This window comes from Fundulus heteroclitus, chromosome 23 (assembly GCF_011125445.2).
Source record: "Fundulus heteroclitus isolate FHET01 chromosome 23, MU-UCD_Fhet_4.1, whole genome shotgun sequence".
NCBI lineage: Eukaryota > Metazoa > Chordata > Actinopteri > Cyprinodontiformes > Fundulidae > Fundulus > Fundulus heteroclitus.
The window spans coordinates 3,621,963-3,639,724 of record NC_046383.1 but is presented as its reverse complement, the minus strand read 5'-3'; the positions used below and the strand labels follow the sequence as shown (position 1 = coordinate 3,639,724).

At 41.4% G+C, this 17,762-nt stretch overlaps 1 protein-coding gene across 7 annotated transcripts in view; it reads left to right on the top strand.

Annotated features, from left to right (window-relative positions):
• Window positions 1-17,762, top strand: part of pcdh19 (protocadherin 19) — an 84,050-nt gene that overhangs the window by 41,178 nt on the left and 25,110 nt on the right. For 4 of the 7 annotated variants that reach the window (XM_012861797.3, XM_012861796.3, XM_012861793.3 and 1 more), the window contains exons 3-4: window positions 1,805-1,863; window positions 8,122-8,294. In XM_012861797.3, coding sequence (XP_012717251.1) covers window positions 1,805-1,863; window positions 8,122-8,294 — 232 coding nt within the window. Of the gene's footprint in view, window positions 1-1,804; window positions 1,864-8,109; window positions 8,295-17,762 lie in introns of all 7 variants that reach the window. The other 3 variants (XM_012861795.3, XM_036127340.1, XM_012861792.3) reach the window with 1 other exon arrangement.

Sequence of the window (17,762 nt, the reverse complement as noted above, 5' to 3'; positions counted from 1 at the left end):
ATGTGGGCCATCTAGGCAAATCTCAAGGCATAAGGGGGTCCAACCTTCTCAAAATGTGTGTGTCATTTTGTGATTAGACATACTGAAGAGGCTTATTAACTTGATGAAACATTAGCAATGTATGACTCACTGCCAAAACAACCTTTATGATTCAGGCTAATCTTTATTAACACCGACGAACATGTAGTTATTTCTAGTCATTGTCTGTCTGGTTGTTATCACAGGGTAAATACAAGGACTGTGTAAAAGTATAAGCCGTTGCCTTGTTTATGAAGTGTTGGATCTGTTAAAATGATACGTTTCCAACTTGTTGCAGCAGCTAGCTTCAGTGCTAATCCTAGCTTGCTCCTAAACCAACAACAAATGTGGAGTTCCAGTTATCTATGTTAGCCACCTCACCAGGAAAAATGCTAATATGCAAGCAGAATTGGAAAAAAAAAGCCTAGCACTTAGCATTCCTAGAGTTAAAATGGCAACTGAAGGCTTGGATCTGGTATGAATTGGTAAAAATTTAAGTTCACGCATTCTTTCTGCTTTCGTATTGTTTTTTTCTCTGTTTTGGTGTTCTTCCGAGCCAGAACCCAGTAGGTCTCAAAGTGCTGAGACCAGTTACGATCTAACAAGGCCAGTGTTTGCGCAGTCATACTCTGTTTCAGTCCAAACGTGTTTTGTCTCAGCGTATGACGGCGGCACAGGCCCACTGCTGCCTCAACAGCAGGCTTGCGTCAAATAGATGGTCTACTTGATAATCAGCAACTGTGCTCCAGCGCCAGCATTAACCTCTCTTAACATTAGGAGGGAGTTTTTTTTGTTTTTTTTCTTTGAGCAAGGCTTTGATGCTGGTACGCTATAGTTCTTCGGAAATCAGCCATTGACTCACAGGCTTTATCAGGATACAGTATCTCCACTGTGGAATTTTAAGTGAAGACTGTTTTCTTTCTGCAGAAACACCTGCTTCGTGTCCAACTTTGTCTGAAGAGTCATATCTTGGCCTGATGCAGAAAGGGGAAATTCCTCGGAGACGTCTTTGATATGCCACTGCTCTTTGACGTCTCACCTAGTGTCAGTAGATGTTTGGCAGATGTGGAGGGGCTACCTGCACAAAGTACTTTCAACCCTCTTGTCATAGAACCTACTAACTAAATAAATGTTGAAAAAAAAAATTACCAAAGGATCCCTTTGAACTGTGTTCTTTAATATGGGTCAACGATCTATTGCATGCATATTCTGAGCGCCTTTTCATCTGCAATTGCAGACTTAAGATTCCCCTGGTACACTCTTAATTTCATCCACTGCTCTTATAGTTATTTATTTATTTAATACTTCAACATTAATATCTTCTCAAACATGGGAAAAGCGAGGAGTTCAGAGCGAGAGAAAGGGGAAAAAAGGGCAAACCTTTCTTTTTCGTCTTCTATCTGCATGATAGTCTGTCCTCCCTAATGACTCCATTTTAAAGACAGTGGGCTGACCGGCAGGGTGGGGAGGGAGCATGGGATCGAGAGCGGGGAGGGCAAAGAGGAGAAGAGAGGCTGCGCTCGCTGCGGCACTCTCCTCCGCTGCTCTCAGCTCCCAGTCAGCCTCTCTGTGTGTGTGCTTTGAAAGAGAATAGGAATCAGCCCTTTGAAAGCCGAGGCTGCTCACCAGGGCCTTTGTGTAAAATAACATTTCTACTGAAAGCCAATTACTGCTAACATTATTTTGGTTGCTTCCATTATTAAAAGTACCTCTCTCTGTTGCCCCCATCATCCCTCCACCACGACCCCCCTCCCTCCTTCCCTCCCTCTTCATCGCTCTCTTGCAGACGGAGAATTATTCCATTGATTCCAGTTATGTGAACAGCAGAGCCCACCTCATTAAAAGGTATGTCTTGATTAGGAATTGTTACCAGCACCTCATTACCATTGTTATCTGTAATTGTTTTATCTTAATGAGAGCACCAGCCACAGTTGGTGCAGCTTGCATGTGTACCTGCATGTTTTTTTTACGCAGTGTAATTGAAAAGGGGAGGATAAGATTTTTGGATAAATAATATTACTCTCTTGTCTTGCATTTAGTAGAACAGTGTAAAAACTAATCTGTAAAAAGCATGTTCTGCATGAAACAGATTATTTTTTATCTTTAAGAATAAACTCATTCTACTTTAATGTAGTTTATTAGCAGCACAATTGGGTTATTTTACATTATGTTATAGCTTAATGCAGGCGTTTTCAGGCCTTATAGTCAAAAGTCCAAATCTTTTTTCTACATAAAGTCAAGTAAAGTCAAGTAAAATAAATTCTAAGTAAATGATTTGTGGCACTAAAGAGGAATGACTTCTCTGTAATAAATTTTAACTTATAGTTGATTTACTTAATTACTTGTTATGTCTTAAGAAAGAGCATTTTTAAACAAAATATAAAAAAAGGAAAAAAACTGCAACAAAAAATAAAATCTGTAACATGAAAACTTCTCACGTAAAACTTAAAGATACCCAGAAAGATTTAAAAAGCACAGCAACCTTGTATGAAGATGCCTCTGTCAGGGTTTCTATACAGCCAGGAAAAGTAGAGAACTTGATTTCAGTCTCTTCCAGGTTGGATTAAGTATGGGCAAGGAAAAACAAGGGAGTTTAAAAAATAACATATATTTGAAATGTTGTTTTCTGCACTCTCTATCCGTGCAGTGTATTTCTGCAGGGCTCTGGGTTCAGTCACCTCTCACAGCCTGACTAGCAGTCGTCCTTATTATTGTTAGCTTTGATATTAACTGCAATGTTACATTCTCATTTGTTAGTTGCTTTAAAAAACAGCATCTACTAGATGCATAAACATAAACATGTGTCTTTTCTTATTTCCTTGTGTCCTTTTTCCTTCCTTTGTTGTCTCTGAACCTCCCTTTCTTTTGTCTTTCCTTCTTTTCTTGTGTCCTTCCCCTTTCCTTACTTTATTCCTTCCATTTTTTGTCCCACCACCCTTCCATCTGTCCTTAACCTTGTGTCCTTTGTTTCTTTGTGTATCTGTTCTGCCCACTCTTCTGTCCTTCCATCCTTGAGTCCTTCCTCTATTCTTCCCTTCATTATATCTTTCATTTACCCCTCATTCTTTGGGACCACATTATGCAAACTCTGCCTGCTGTACCCTTATCTTCCAGAAATTTATAGTAAACCTTTTTGCTTTATATTCTAAAATAACTGTCAAGATCTTAGAACTCAGGGAAGTCAGTCTGGACAAATGTTTTTTAACATGAATGTGTAGGAACTCCTGTGCTGCCTCCAGTGAGGTAGCTAATCTTAGGACCATACAAAACTCTTTTTCTAATCTTTAAATAATTTAACATATCTTTATTTCCAAAAATCAGTTAGTCAGATTACAGTGTAAAGTTTCAACAGGGTAACCCAATGGGTAAGAATAACCTAAATATATTGAATCTATTACAGTTTTTGATGTGATGTGCACTCTTTATAAATGAACTTCACACTACATTTCATTAGTATTACATGACTAGCATAATCTTTTTTTTTTTTTTTGTTGCTCTAACTTATGCAGCAACCACTATTTTGCCCCCTGTGGAGTTTCTGGACCGTCTCCCTATGTTTCACCATAATGTTTTTCCCCTAAAAGATTCATAGCTTTATACTTTATTTCTAAAGGACTATATGATTTGGCACATCTGGTTGGAAAAAGCCTTCCGTAAACTCACATCTCAATCTGCTGACGTTCTGTACCGGCTAACGTCAGCCCTCTTTGTGTTGTTATGCCTTTGAGATAATTCAGTTCTGAACAAGTTCTCTTTGCAGCTTCCACTATTTGTGTGTGGAAAAAAAAGTCAAAGTAAGACTTGTTCTCCAATTTGATAATAATAATCATAATCATCTTTATTTTTTATGTTTTAATTCAAGACTTTTTCTTTCCGCGTCGTAAATTTTAATGATTAGTGTTTAAGCAGCATGCTGCACCGCCCTCAGGTCTCTCACAGGTGACCTTGGCTGAGCCTCGACTAAGAGGGTCACATCAAGAAGGCAGGGATCAGCAGCGACCCACACAGGCTGTCTTTTATTCAGAGTTCCTTTATTCTTCATGTAAAAAATCCCGAGTTTTCTGTTTCTAATATATTTTATCTTTTATGCAAAGCATAGTTAGCATTATTGTGCACACATCTAAAACAGAGTTTATGCTTAATTATTTTTATTTCAGGCCCCCTAATTTAAACATGGTAAATGGCCTGTACTTGCTGCTTTATCAAAGCCGTCAGTCTTTCATGCACACATTCACACGCAGACGGTGAAAAGTTACATCGTAGCCACAGCTGCCCCGGGTCAGACTGACAGAAGCGAGGCTGCCATACGTCAGCGCCACCGGGCCCTCTGTTCACTGCCAGCAGGGAAAACAGTGAAGTGTCTTGTTCAAAGACACAATGACTTGGACTATCGGAGCAGGGGTTCAACCCAGCAACCTGCAAGTAGTCAAAAAAAGCACTTTTGAAACAAAACACTCGAACAAACTATCCCAAATCCACCCAGGTCCCCCTCTCTTACTATAATAAATTAGATATCCCCAAGGTAAGAGAGTAGTAGAAGCACCAGTGTTAAAGATGTGGCTCACAGAGCTTACAAACTCACTCCACCTTGAGAAAATAAGATGTGCCATTAATGACAAGCTGAACAATTTTGAAATCCAGACTTAACCTTGCTGAGTATCTCAGTCCTTTGTGTTACTGAGTTAGTAAATTCACTATGAATTTCTGGTTGATATTTCCACTGTGGGCAGGCTACAAATATTCTGAAAATATCATAAGGCAGGTAGGAAAGGCACAAGGAAGGAAGGGTGCAAGAAAGGGAACAAAGAGGATACAGTATAGGAAAGAAAGGAAGGAAGGAAAACAAGAAGGAAGGCTAGAATCAAAGAAAAGAGAAGATGGGGCATTTTAAATAAAAGACGGAAAGGAAAGTAGGAAGAACGGAAGGACACAAAAAGAGATGAAGGGATGCAACAAGGAAGAAATGAAGGAGGGACAGGAGGAAGGAATGAGCAAATGAAGGAATGAAGAATGAAGAAGGAAAGGAAGAAGTAAGAAGGAAGGAGGAGTACCTTACGGACTGAATGACTTATGCCTGTACAGTCACGTTCCTTGCCTTACTCCACTTCCTACTTCGTTCCGTCCGGAAGGCGTCCTTCTTCTTCCCGTCCTTCATTCCCTGCCTTCGTGCCGTCCGCCTTTATACCTGACCGTTGAAAAGATTGCACAGGTAACCAAACCTAGAAATTAAATTAGTTATAAAAGTTATTTTTCAAATTTCTTTCTTTATCCGTACCTATCCAATTACCAAAAATAGAGCCTGTGTTGGAAACCTGCATACTGCTTTTGCACGGTTGACATCAGTGTAACGTTACACTGACACTTAGTCAAAAAGAAACTTAGGTTAAATCCACAACTTGCCAAATTCTACTATTTTCCCACCTTTGCCTGGCCAGAGTGGTTGTACTCTGAGAAAAGCCGGAATAAAACAGCACCTCAACACTGTTTAAAAGTTTTCTCCCGAGCTGTTCAAGGCAACAGTTTCATGAATAGTATACACTTGAGGCTTCTTTGTGTGAGGAATCAAAGAATAAATGTTTTCTTTGTGTATTGTTGTTCAGCTCACTTGATGCAGGATACTTGATAGGGTTGCAGGAATTCAGCGTCACGGTTTTTGATGGGGGTCATATTGAAATTCCCTCCAGCCACAGGAGGATTTCAAACTATTCTTACTGCGGCTCTCGGTTTTACCTGCAGTAAAACAATCAAGCCTTTCTTTTGTTTGAGGCTGTGCTGCCTTTTTGAAGACCCATTAAGGTAATTCCCCCCCCTTCACCCCCCCTTCTAAAAAAAATTCCTTGCATTAATATAAACAAAGAGCATTCAAGTGTGGGCCTCTGCAGGATACTACAAAGAAATCCCCTCAGGAACCGGGGAGCCTATGGTCTGGGACAGGTGCAATTACAGTGATAACATCAGAAAGCCGGCATTACCTCCGCTGCGCTCCTCTCTCCCAGCTTGGAAAATGTGCAGCTTGGGTCGAGGAATGCAGCTACCTTGTACTGTCCTTCACTTCCTCCTGTTCCACCTTTTACTTAACTGCACCTTTCTGTTTACGCAGTTTCCCCCCCCCCCCCCAAACAAACCAGTATGTCTTGTTTTCTCTCTCCTGCAAGAAACAAGTTCATTCCAGTTTAGTGTTGTTTGTAAAGTGGGATTTGTTCCAGTGGGAAGGAAATCAAACGAGGGGAAATCACGCTGTTACTGTGCAGCTGTTGATTGTGCCCCCACACCCCACCATCTTTATTGACTGTGAGCCCCAAACAAGACAGATGCTCCGTTTGTGTGCTTCCAGGGCCTTTCTTCATCCATCTTCCTTCCAGGAATGCCTGATTACTGCGGCATTTGTTTGATTGTAGTGAGTGAGTGCCTCCTGTTTGTTCGCTGTGATGTCCTTGAAGTCAGCGCATCCATCCACAATGTCCCCGTCTAAATCACTGCATACTTGCTTTGTGAGGTTCAGAAATGTGCGCTTAATCCATAAAAAGCTCTCAAAAGATTTGCGCTTCCCTCATATCTTGTGGTTACTGCAAACAGAAGCCAGACAGAGACTTTTCTTTTCAAAGGTGTGGCATTTAAAGGCGTCTTACGCGTAAATAAATTACTGTTATTCAGGTTTGAATCTGTGGAAATGCACCACGTTTAGGAATACAGCGATTAGAGAGGTGTGGGCAATTACTCACCTCCAGTGTCTGTAACGCTTTGAACCGCTGATACGGATTTGATGAGATTTATATTTCTTTCTTTAAGAACTATTAAGAAGGGTTCACAGTATTGATTTCTGACCATTAATTGTGTTTAGCAGTAGGAGAGTAGGTGAGTTGTTGCAAACCAACTGCATTTTAAACAGTTTTTAATGTCCTATGTTAGTGATTGCTCCTGGTCAGTTTGCCACTCTGTGACTCCATTTCATATTTTGGCCATGCCACCTCATCTTTTCCTGCTTTTACTTTGTAACCATGCACTTAAATCATTGTACGTTAGTTTCAATTTAATGGTAATACAATATTTTAGAGATAAATAGTGATGAATCGCTCAAATCTCACATGATAGTATTAATTAAAAGGACGGTTTCCTTACAGTAGGTCTGAGTAGAGTATGCCAAATGACTTTAAAACATGCAAGAAATGTTTCCCTGATGGGTACGAACTGGTCGTTGCAAAATATCCTGCAGCAGATATACCAAAATTATAAAGATACGAAATGGTGATACACCAAAATAACCATCATCCATGAGCGATTAGTACAATTACCATTGCTAACTGCAAACTGCAAGTTTGTGTTCCCTAAATAATCTACTCTCTTGCATTCTCCAAGCCAGAATGACCTCCAGCTATGTCTAGACATGTAGAAAGTTCCTTTTAAAAAGCTTCTTATCTCTTTCTACACCTAAGAGGTCGTTTAGCACAGCCCAGAATATGTTAAAACCTCCCGTGTTCTGCTAAAATCAGCTCTGGATCGATTTATTCCTTCATGAATTCGAGAAATCTTCTGGAGAGCACGTACATTAATGTCCTGCGGCAAATTATTCCCTTTAAGACCTGAAAGTCAGGTACAAAACAACCAAAACTCAAAAAGTATAAAATGCCAAGGAGCAAAATTGCCAGGTGCCCTGGTCTCTGTTGAATGAGCATGGATAAACAGACAGCCTGCCTCCTTAGAAAACACCTTTAAAATGTTTCAAATAGCTTCTTATACTTCTTTGGTTCCACTACAACTGACTGATCCTGAAAACTGCCAACATTAAGTCTTATTCCTGCAGTAACAACTTCCATACAAAAGAGCGTTGTTGTCAGCAAACCTGTTTGAGGATGGTGTGCTCGCTGATTTGAAAAAGATTGGACTGTGGAGTTTCCAAAAATAGGCTCATCCCACTCAGCAGCCAGTTTCCCTGTGCGTCTCCAACCAAAACACATGTTGTTTTGTGGGGGACAAAGGGAGATTTAAAAGATAGACAGCTAGCCAGAAACTGTGAGGGACCGAGGGACAAAGAACCCCATGTAAGAAAAGGTGACGTGACAGTTAATCAACATTTCCGTTTTCTCCCTCCTGGCCCCCATGTAGCACATCAACGTTCAAGGACCTGGAGGGCAACAGTCTGAAGGACAGCGGCCACGAGGAGAGCGACCAGACCGACAGCGAACATGACGTCCAGAGAGGACACTACGTTGACACGGCTGTCAATGACATGCTGAACATGACCGTCCCCCCTAATGTTTGCCAGCTGCCAGACCAAGGTAAAGAACTATTTGCTTGTTATTGTGTGTGCAGGCTGTGTGCATTAAGAGGTTTTGGAGGATGTTGTTTCCACTTTCAAGATAGGACCGGCATGGATTTGTGTGTGCTTGAGTCTGTTTTTACTCAACCGGAGCATCTTTTAAGATCCATTATGCCCACTACAGGTTTCAGATGTGCATGAATAACATCACCATTTTTTTTTTTTTTTGTCTTTGATGTCCAAGCTCTCCCAGCTAATGTGAGGGATCTCTGACAGATAAGGCCACCCTTTGATACCAGCTTAGGTAACTTTATTGACTGATAGTAGCCAAGTCGGCTCCTTGAAGCTAGAGCAACTTCAAACGGGCTTGAATGGCAGCAATTAGGCTCACGTCGGCAGAAGGTGGAAATCTACATATCTTCGCTTGTGTCCTCATCCATTATTCAGTGGGATCATTTAGCAGGGAATTAATGTTGATGTTTCATTTCTGATCGGCCGTTTAAAAAGAGACATCGACTGCGTGGGCAGGAGTCAGGTGACGGGGTCGTCCTCGGTGCATAAACAGGTGCCAGCAGACAACGCCTGTGAGGATTGTCAAACAATCTGTGGTGATGGCAAAGTTAGCAGTTTAATCCACAACATGGTGGAGTAAAAATCCTTTTCTCCTAAGAGCAATATCTGGAGACATCCCTTTGTTCCCCTGCGTCTTACATCCGATCCAATTCCTTCATCTTATGCAAAGTTCGAGGTTCCTCTTCGACGTCAAGATATTTCTGGTTAACTTTTTACTAACAGTGGCGCACAACAGGCTGTGTAGTTACTCGCCGCTTCATTCGCTCGCTTCTTCCGTTCATATTAGGCAGGAGGTTTTAATGAGCCAACGACGGGGAAAGGGAACCCTGCTTAAAAATATGCATCAAGAACGAGCAAGATGTGATGTTTTTGAATTATTTAGCTATCTATTTTTACCAGTACCCGTTTAAGTGTGTGGGTGGGGCTTGAAATGCAGTAATAGATGTCTGCAGGCTCCTCCTGGCGTATTTACTCAACCAGATGCTTCACTTGGAGCGGTTTTGCTGTTTATGTTGTTTGACTGGGGAATAATAACATCATACAACCTTCATTTTATGTTCATCGAGAATGGAGCTATACAAATGCATCTGTCTTTCTGGCCGGCAGCGCTCTTTTTTTTTTTTGTCTAGTTTTTGTTTTTTAAACAACTTGGCTGAGAAATGCAGATGGTAGCGTAGAGGGTCAGCATGAATGGTGACCATTAGAACCGACTTGTCTCGGGTGTTTGCCCGGCGGCGTCGGGCCATAATAAGCGTTGAAAAGTGAATTGACTGCCTATTGGTTGCCAGCTGTAATTACTTCACAACCTGCGAAAAAATTCTCATGCCTCCAAAGAATGCACACTGACAGGTCTTCTGGTAGTGGGATCTCATTATTGGAGACAATTAGAAATGATGTACATGAAGAATATTACAAGAGGGAGAGCTCTCTGAGGCGGTGCGTTTTTCATTAACACCATCAATGATTGTATCTGTTTCAGCAAAATGGAACTGTGTCTCCTGAATGTCTAATGCAGCACAACACTGCTGGTAAACAGAACAAGAGGCTATTTCACAGTGCTGTCCATTCTTTTGACCAGAGCAAAATAGATGATAACAGAGTGTCTGTGTGGAATTACAATGTGTTTGCTCTTTTCGGCTTTTTCTTCTCTTCCCATTTCATCTCGACTTGCTGCAGAGTCACTTTTCCTCCAGCGTGTCTCTGTGGTTCCCACATACTGGGGGAAAATTATGGAAAATATAGAATTAGATTTATGCTCATAGGTCTGGAGAGATTGGTTCCTTAATTCCTGGACCTGTTGTTCCAAAGTCGTATTGACCCACCCGCACACTCATCTGTCCGTTTGTCTAAGCATCCATTCATCCAGCCATCTGTTTTATTAGTTTTTTCATCCATCCATCACATCTTTCATCTGTCCATCTATTGGTTCATCCATCTGTCTTTTTACCCATCCATTCATCGTCAATCCAACTCTACATCAATCTATCTATCCATCTCTCTTTTTGCCTATCCGACTGTCTGTCCATCCATCACATCCATTTTTCCCTTCCTTCCTTCCTTCCTTCCTTCCTTCCTTCCTCCTGACGGAAGGAGGACTGGAGGCCTGGCCGAAGGGAGGAAGACAGGAAGAAGGAAGGAGGAGGCAGGACGGAGGAAGCGAAGAAGGAGGAAGGGAGAGAAGAGGGCGGAAGGAGCAGGCCGACCGGAAAGACAGAAGGGCCGGAACGGCAAGCGGGCGAACGGAAGGGAAACAGCAAGGAGGAAACAAGGGAAGGCAAGACAGGCGGAAGGAAGGGCCGAAGGAAGAACAGGACGGAAGGAGAGGAAGGAAGGCCAGGAAGGAGGAATTACGGCAGGAAGGCGGGAAGGACGTGACGGACGGAAGGGAAGTCCGATACTGGCCGGCTTCGTCCTTCGTCTTCCTTCTTCCTGCTCCTTATCCTTCCCCTTCCTTCCTTCCTTCCTTCCTTCCTTCCTTCCTTCCTTCCTTCCACCCTCCCTTCTTCCTTCCATGCTTGCTTCCTTACTCCCTACATTTCTCTTATTTTTGGCTCTTTATTTAATCCCTGACAACTGCAGAAATATCCATCTTAAATCAAACAGAAAATGATGGAAATCTGAGTGGAAATTCCTACGTTAGAAATGTGTGGAAACCCTGTAAAGACTCTCAGGAACCTTAATGCCTGTCTTGGATCTTTTTTTTCCCCATTGTTTTGGACGTCAGTCTTCCACATTGGTCACACCAGAGGGGCTGTTCATAGTTGTTAAATGATTTGCCCAAAGATGACATGCAGAAATGTAATGACATGGTGAATGAAATCGTCCCCTGTTTCCATCTCAATGGTCTAATTACACAGTTAAAGGCCAAAGACGGCTGACAGTGATGGGCAGATGATACACAGTTAAAACCGTCTCTCCTGGTTTATGAGAGTTTTACATGATCAGAAATTCTCCGCAGCTCCTCAGGAGAACGCTGTGGCTTTGTCTTTTCCCCGCTGCTTTTTTTCCCCCTCCGTACAAACTCATGCATGAAGGTGGGAAAAACAACATTTGAGGTTTAGAGAAAATGAGAGGTGCGGTGGTTGCACATTATGTGATGATGTGTTTTTACTTGGAGATCATCTGTTTTAATTGACAAAAATGGACACTTTTCTGTTGCGTTGCGATTTTTAGAAAACAAATAGGAATCTTCGCTCAACGCCCCGCTGTTTAGATGTCTTCAGGGAGTAAATCTGCTGTGTAGTGTGCTGTGCCTCTCCTGCAAGCTAAAGCAGAAAACAGGTTGAGAGACTGCAATTGCCAGAGGACTACAGCAGCACGCTAGCTAAGGAAAGCAGCACCTACTTTTTGTACGTCTGTGTTTGATTTTCATTGTTCTATTTTCTTGTTTTGATAAGTGCAAAGAACAAAAGAAGGCTGTAACAGGAAAGGGAGGAAGGGTTAAACTCCAGGGCTTTTCACCATGCAAATGTTTACCATTCCCAGTGCCAATCTAAAGACTTTGTTTGCCCAGGAGACAAACCGTTACCTTTAGACAAAGACCCTGCCTTCCCTTTATTCTGTTGACTTTCATGTGGGAATCCGATTGTGTGACGGCATTCAGCATTAACTAGCCACATCACAGTGGGGGTTTTTTTCTTTTCTGATCAGGAAACAAGGGCGTCTCCAGGAAATGTTTTAAGGGGTGGCCAGATGGGGACCACGAATAATCTTGTAGTGGCACACCAAACCCAGAAGCTGTGGTAGAGTTGCGGGAATTTTAATTGGGCTCGTCAACATAGCAGAACCTTGAAATATAAGTATGATTAATAACAAATTGTCTTTAAGCCTGTGCTTTAATGTTCCTTTATACCAAAAAAAGTGTTAATTATAATGTGTTAGCACATGCTTTTGCCTTGTGAAAATATGATGTCCATGATTTGAAATGGCATAGACTCTCTTAAATTTCCTTAAATATGTAATCCTGCTATTAATACAGATGTTTTGTCTCACCAAAGTCTAAATTAGGGAGATTTGATATTTTCTTCTCCTGCAACTCATCATCATTGTTACATCAAAATAAGCACTTCTGATTGGCTGTTCAGTTCCTCATGACAATTCCTCACCTGAATATATTCGACGATGCTTCTCATTTATTGTAACAGAATTTTTTTTTAGGAGGGAATTAAGGTGTTCTGGTGATAAAGTCCTTTAGAATCTACAGCTAAGAATTTTCACAGCCAATCCTGCAGATGTGGCAACTTTTTTCAAAATAACAATGTTGGTACATTTTAAACAATTTTTATTAATTTTTATTAACATTCACCAACAATATCACCAATTGCAAGTTCTCTGTCTTGCGGCTATGGTAGCTGATATTTGCTACCTAACTGTTGGAACACGTCACCTTTGACCTTTCCTCCTCCTCATCCAAGCGTAGGCCTATCTCCAAATCTATAAAGGTGGCCCTCAACCCCCGGGGCTCCACTTGGTGGCACAACTGGGGGAAGAGTCAGATAATGGTGTTGCGTCCCTGAGGCTTTTCTTCTCAGCGATGGAGTTTCATCTTTTCATTATTTCTCCACCAGCTTACCAAGGTAACTTTCAGTGAAGTGATTGTGAGGAGATTTTCGACTTATATATCTGAGTGAATAACTCCTTGTTGAATCCCTGCCAAGAATCTAAAGAGGAGTGTGTGCTCTTTTCAAGAAGCGGACCTTAAACTTCCCCATGGATTAGATTTGGGAAGTACCTGTGGAACAAAATGGGTTAAATCTTTTAAAATCTTTAAAGGGAGCGATATCATTAACATGTAATCTGCCAATAGAATAAAAAGGAACAATTTCCCAGTAACTATAAACTGAGGAGAAGAGCTATATATAATGAATTCTTCTTCCTTTAAAGGCATGTCTATGAAGTTCGGAGGGATTTGGTTGGAATAGGCGACATGCTAACTTCAGCTTTGTGGAACCATTAGTGTCAGGGGAACTGGCACTGAGGGGGCTGGTGACAAAGGGAGCTTAATCTATTTTTTCCCGACTTTCTTTGATTGTTGTAGCTCACATTGTAATTCCTCCCGGATGTGGATGAGCTATGGTTTTCAAGGATTAAGATTCATGTATTGTTAAATCTCTCAAGTTATCTCAACAGGAGGGGGAAGGAGGGGGCGTTGTGTCGTTTGTGGCATTCCGATTTGCTTGTTTTAGAGGGTTTGTGGCATCGGTTTAGGTATTGTTTCCAGGTCATTGTTTAAGTGCTCGTGAAGGAAATGCAGTTCTGCCTGGGCTGTGAGACTCAAAGGGGATCCAGGACTGCTCAATTAGCCAGAGAAGGGAATCGGGCTCTTTTATTTCTGACATATTCCTTGGCCTCCACCTCTGGAGAATATCTCTCATCTATCTGTTAGCTCCCTGTGGGTGTGTGCCTGAAGCTGGAACCCAGGAATGGAAGCCCCCTTTGTGGGCTGCACATTTCTTCATATTCCTTTTTTCCATCAGCAGATCCGCAGGGTTTCACTGTTCCTAATTGATTTAAGCCCCTCCTTGCCTTACTTCCACCTTTTTTTTCCTCCTCCTTCCTTCCTCTCGCTCTCTCTCCTTCCTTCAGACTGCAAAGACCTCCTATCTACGCCTTCCAAACTTTGTGCCAGTCAAGCACTTCCCTTTTCCCCTGTTGAATTAGAGGAAGAGTAAAGGCACCTCACATGTTTCTGCCACGAATTTGCCCTAAATTCGGCACGGGAACATTTTTAGTTTGCAGTTCTCTGATCTACTAACGAAAAATGCTGACAGGTGTCAGAATCAGGAAGGCAACAGGAGCGGGGCTGTGCTGACAACACTGGAGGAGGTGGAGAGAGTCTGTGTGCGAGGGAGACAGAGATTGAGAGATGAGCTGAGATACTACTAAGCAGTCTTAGTGAAGGGAAATAAAAAGGGAAGAAGAAACAAAATCCCTGACAGGCAGGGGGGGGGGGAGATTTTTTTCCCCCTCATTCCTCTCCATATGAGGTAAATGCGAATTTGCCAGAGGATGTGACTGATTCCCAAACAATATTTGATTGAATTAGGCATCAGAACTGTTGTATGATTGGGGTGGGCGAAGACACCTGTTGCATTGTGATACTTTATGATTAGATTAACATGTAAACTCTTCGCTGGGACCATCCATTTTGATTTGGATTTGCCTAATTTAATGTGGGAACCAGTGGAGGTAAAATGGCTGACAGTGACAAAGAGCTTGGTGCAACACGGGCATTAAGGGAGATAGAGTGCAAACATACTCCGTGCTTGCTAGCAGGTGTAGTGGAGTCTGTAATGAACAATCTGACATGCAGATTTTTGCCTCCGAGTTGCGGAGACGTGAGGATAAGAAGAGAAGGAAATAAAATGTCATTCCAAGCCGTGTCCATCTGGGCTTATCTTTTTTATTGTGCTTATCAGTGAATGAAATTCTGTTACACTGAAAGGTGCCTGGCTGTGTCATATTGAAATTACACCTAATGTAATAAAACAGAGCAGACTGATATTGATTTTGCACCTTGTAAAAAAAAACGACCCATATGACTGGAGGGAAAGATGTGATTTTTCTGCTCTTTTTCCTTCTCACTGAGCAATTTAAAAAAAAATGTCTTCGCTCAAAGGCTGCTTTCATTTCTCTTTAAGTTTTTTTATCCTTCTCTCCCCTTCATACATCCTCTAGGTTAGTATTTGCCATACTTTCAAAAGCAGACAGACAATTTCTCTAAAAAAAATCATATGAAGGAATACTTGGTATCATGATATTATTGGAGACAAGTGAGAACAAATGTGAAATATTTTGGTTCTCCGACATCTTTTTGTAAACTTTGCCGACAGCTGCTCTTTCTTAAAGCTACGAGTTTTCTGCAACTCACTTTAGATACAGTTGATTAACTGTAGAACAATTTGCCATGGATGTTTTTTCTATTAATTTTTTTATTTCACCGTCATTTAATCAATAATAAATTAATAATAAAAACAGACTTCTGCCTCTGGTGACATCATCTGAGGCATGAAGCAATTGAGCTTTTTTGAGGTCAATGTATTTGTTTTTTTTTTTTGTAGTTTTTATTAAAAGATTTTTAAATCAAATTAATCCTTCACAACTGTTCACTTGTGTTCGGTTAGGCTTCTGCAAAACATTTACTCTATGTTGGAGAGCCCTGCGTGGATTTCAGGATAATTAAGCAGCAAACAAACGCATGGTGGCAGTTTGTGAGAAAATAAAAAAACAGGCGGAATGCAATAGCAGTAAAGGCTTCTGAAAATTTCAGGTCCATTCACCCCTTGCCTAGCTGTACCCTTGATTTTGCACCCCCACATTGCCATTTTGTCCCTACAAACCTCTCTTTCATAAACAACCCATTCTGTACCTGTGGTTTTAAACCACGGTGTGAGTTTATTTGCCTTTGTAACCAAGTAATTTCATTAAGCAAAGAGATAGATCCATAGTAAATGCTCGACTGTCACATGTAATTGAAATTAAATATTGTTATTTGAAAACTTTGTATTGGAATGAATTCCTATTAATTTTGGCTTAGCCAACATTTGCTGCTGACTTTTGTGAATTAAGACATATTATGAGCCCCAATCAAACCAAAATTATTCTAATCCACCATCCTGCTGAAACATATTATTTAGCTGAGACCTAAAGCCACCTTTTCTTACAGTAGACTATAATTAGAATAGAAGTAGAAAATTACTACTAAGTCCTTGGTTGTCAAAGCAGATAAAAAAAACATCCCCAGTGGGTATAAGCAGATACATGTTTAGCATTAAACGCCACTGTACTGTACAGTATAAAGCACCATTTCATAAGCTGGTTACGATTCAAAAGTCAATCCTCGCCTTGCTGTTTATTAATGCATGTTGATCACATCGATTCTTAAGCTTTTGGTGATGTCATAGACCTAAATGCAAACAAGGCAGAATTGTATTTTTCTTCACTTGTTTTTTTTTTAACACTTTGTATTTCGTGTAAAGCCTGTTGTGGGAATCCAGACATCATTAACCAGCTCTGTTTTTATTGCCGGTGTACATTTGCTGGTGAAAAAAAATACATCACTGGATGGCGTCTTTAACTGAGCACAGACACAACCTGCACACAAAAGGTCTTCATTTCCAGTCGAGACGGAAAACATATAGTAATGTTATAATACCATAATGACTTCGGCTGAACCCTCACACTGTCAAAGCTCTTCTGAATGTACTCAGTGTATTTAATCAGCTCAAGAGGGGACTGCTTATCTCTTTGCACTTGTCATGGATAGCGTATTGAACATATCAGAGAGAGAGATGGGAATAGTTCATTATTTTCCAGAGCTCACAATGAGCCTGATGTATCTCGTTGCAGGCCCTTTACTGACAGCTCATTTTCTAGACAATCCTGGCATTCAGTTCAGAACGAGACGGTGCAAAAAGAGAGGGAGAGTGAGAGACAGAGACTTAGAGAGAGGAAAGGAAACACAGAGACAGAAAATGGGGCTCCGGATCTCCATTGCTTATTCATGACGCCGTGGCATGCTAGGTGTGTTAATAATCCGCAGAAACCAAGAGAATCGCGGTTGTTTGTTGAACACCTTGCCAAGCTGGGTCCCAATCAGCAGCAGATGGGAAAACAGGGGGATCAGGATGATCCCAGACAGAGGGAGGGAGATTAAGAGCAGGTAATGTGCAGAAGTTGATGGGGGCCGAGTGTGTATTAAAGAGAGAAGGGGAGAGTACCTGAATTTTAAATCCATCTGAGAGTGTGTGTACACAACATACTGAGGAGCGTATGTGTGCATGCAGGTGTGCATCTATAAAGGTTAATCAGAAATGGAGTGGAAAAGAGAGAGGCACAGGGATAAAGATAAAGAAAGAAATACTGCGGGTTGGAGGGGAGGAGAGGAGTGAAATTCAAGAAGCTGTGCTACACCGATGTCTCCAGTCTACTTGCCTTTTGTGGCCCTGATTGATTTTGCTGCTTGTCTGAGGAACTGAGGCAGCAGCCATTTTTCTAACCACACTGCATTGTGTGTTTAATTCTTTGAGGTCGCAGCTTGGACACAACCTGCTTCCCATTGTAATTCAAAGCAAGGAGTAACTATGACTGCGGGGTAAAACAAAGCTGCGGGGACTGCAGCAACATTAGTACTGAAATCACAAACGCCTCGTGGGTTTGGGTTGTGTCACTTTCAAATGTACCTTGTTACATTAAAGCAATGCCTACAGAGAAAGACACCTGTTGGTGTGCATTTGCATTTTCCAAATAGGGAACATGCCCTATGTAATTCTAGCACACAATTATTTAAAATTACCAGAGGCCGTGTGGCCTTCTATGTATTTATTATTGAATGCAGCGTCTCCTTCTGTACAAGTTAAAGCAATATAATTCTCCCTTTCAAAGGGTTCTGCTAGCAGGGATTCAAAACACAGAT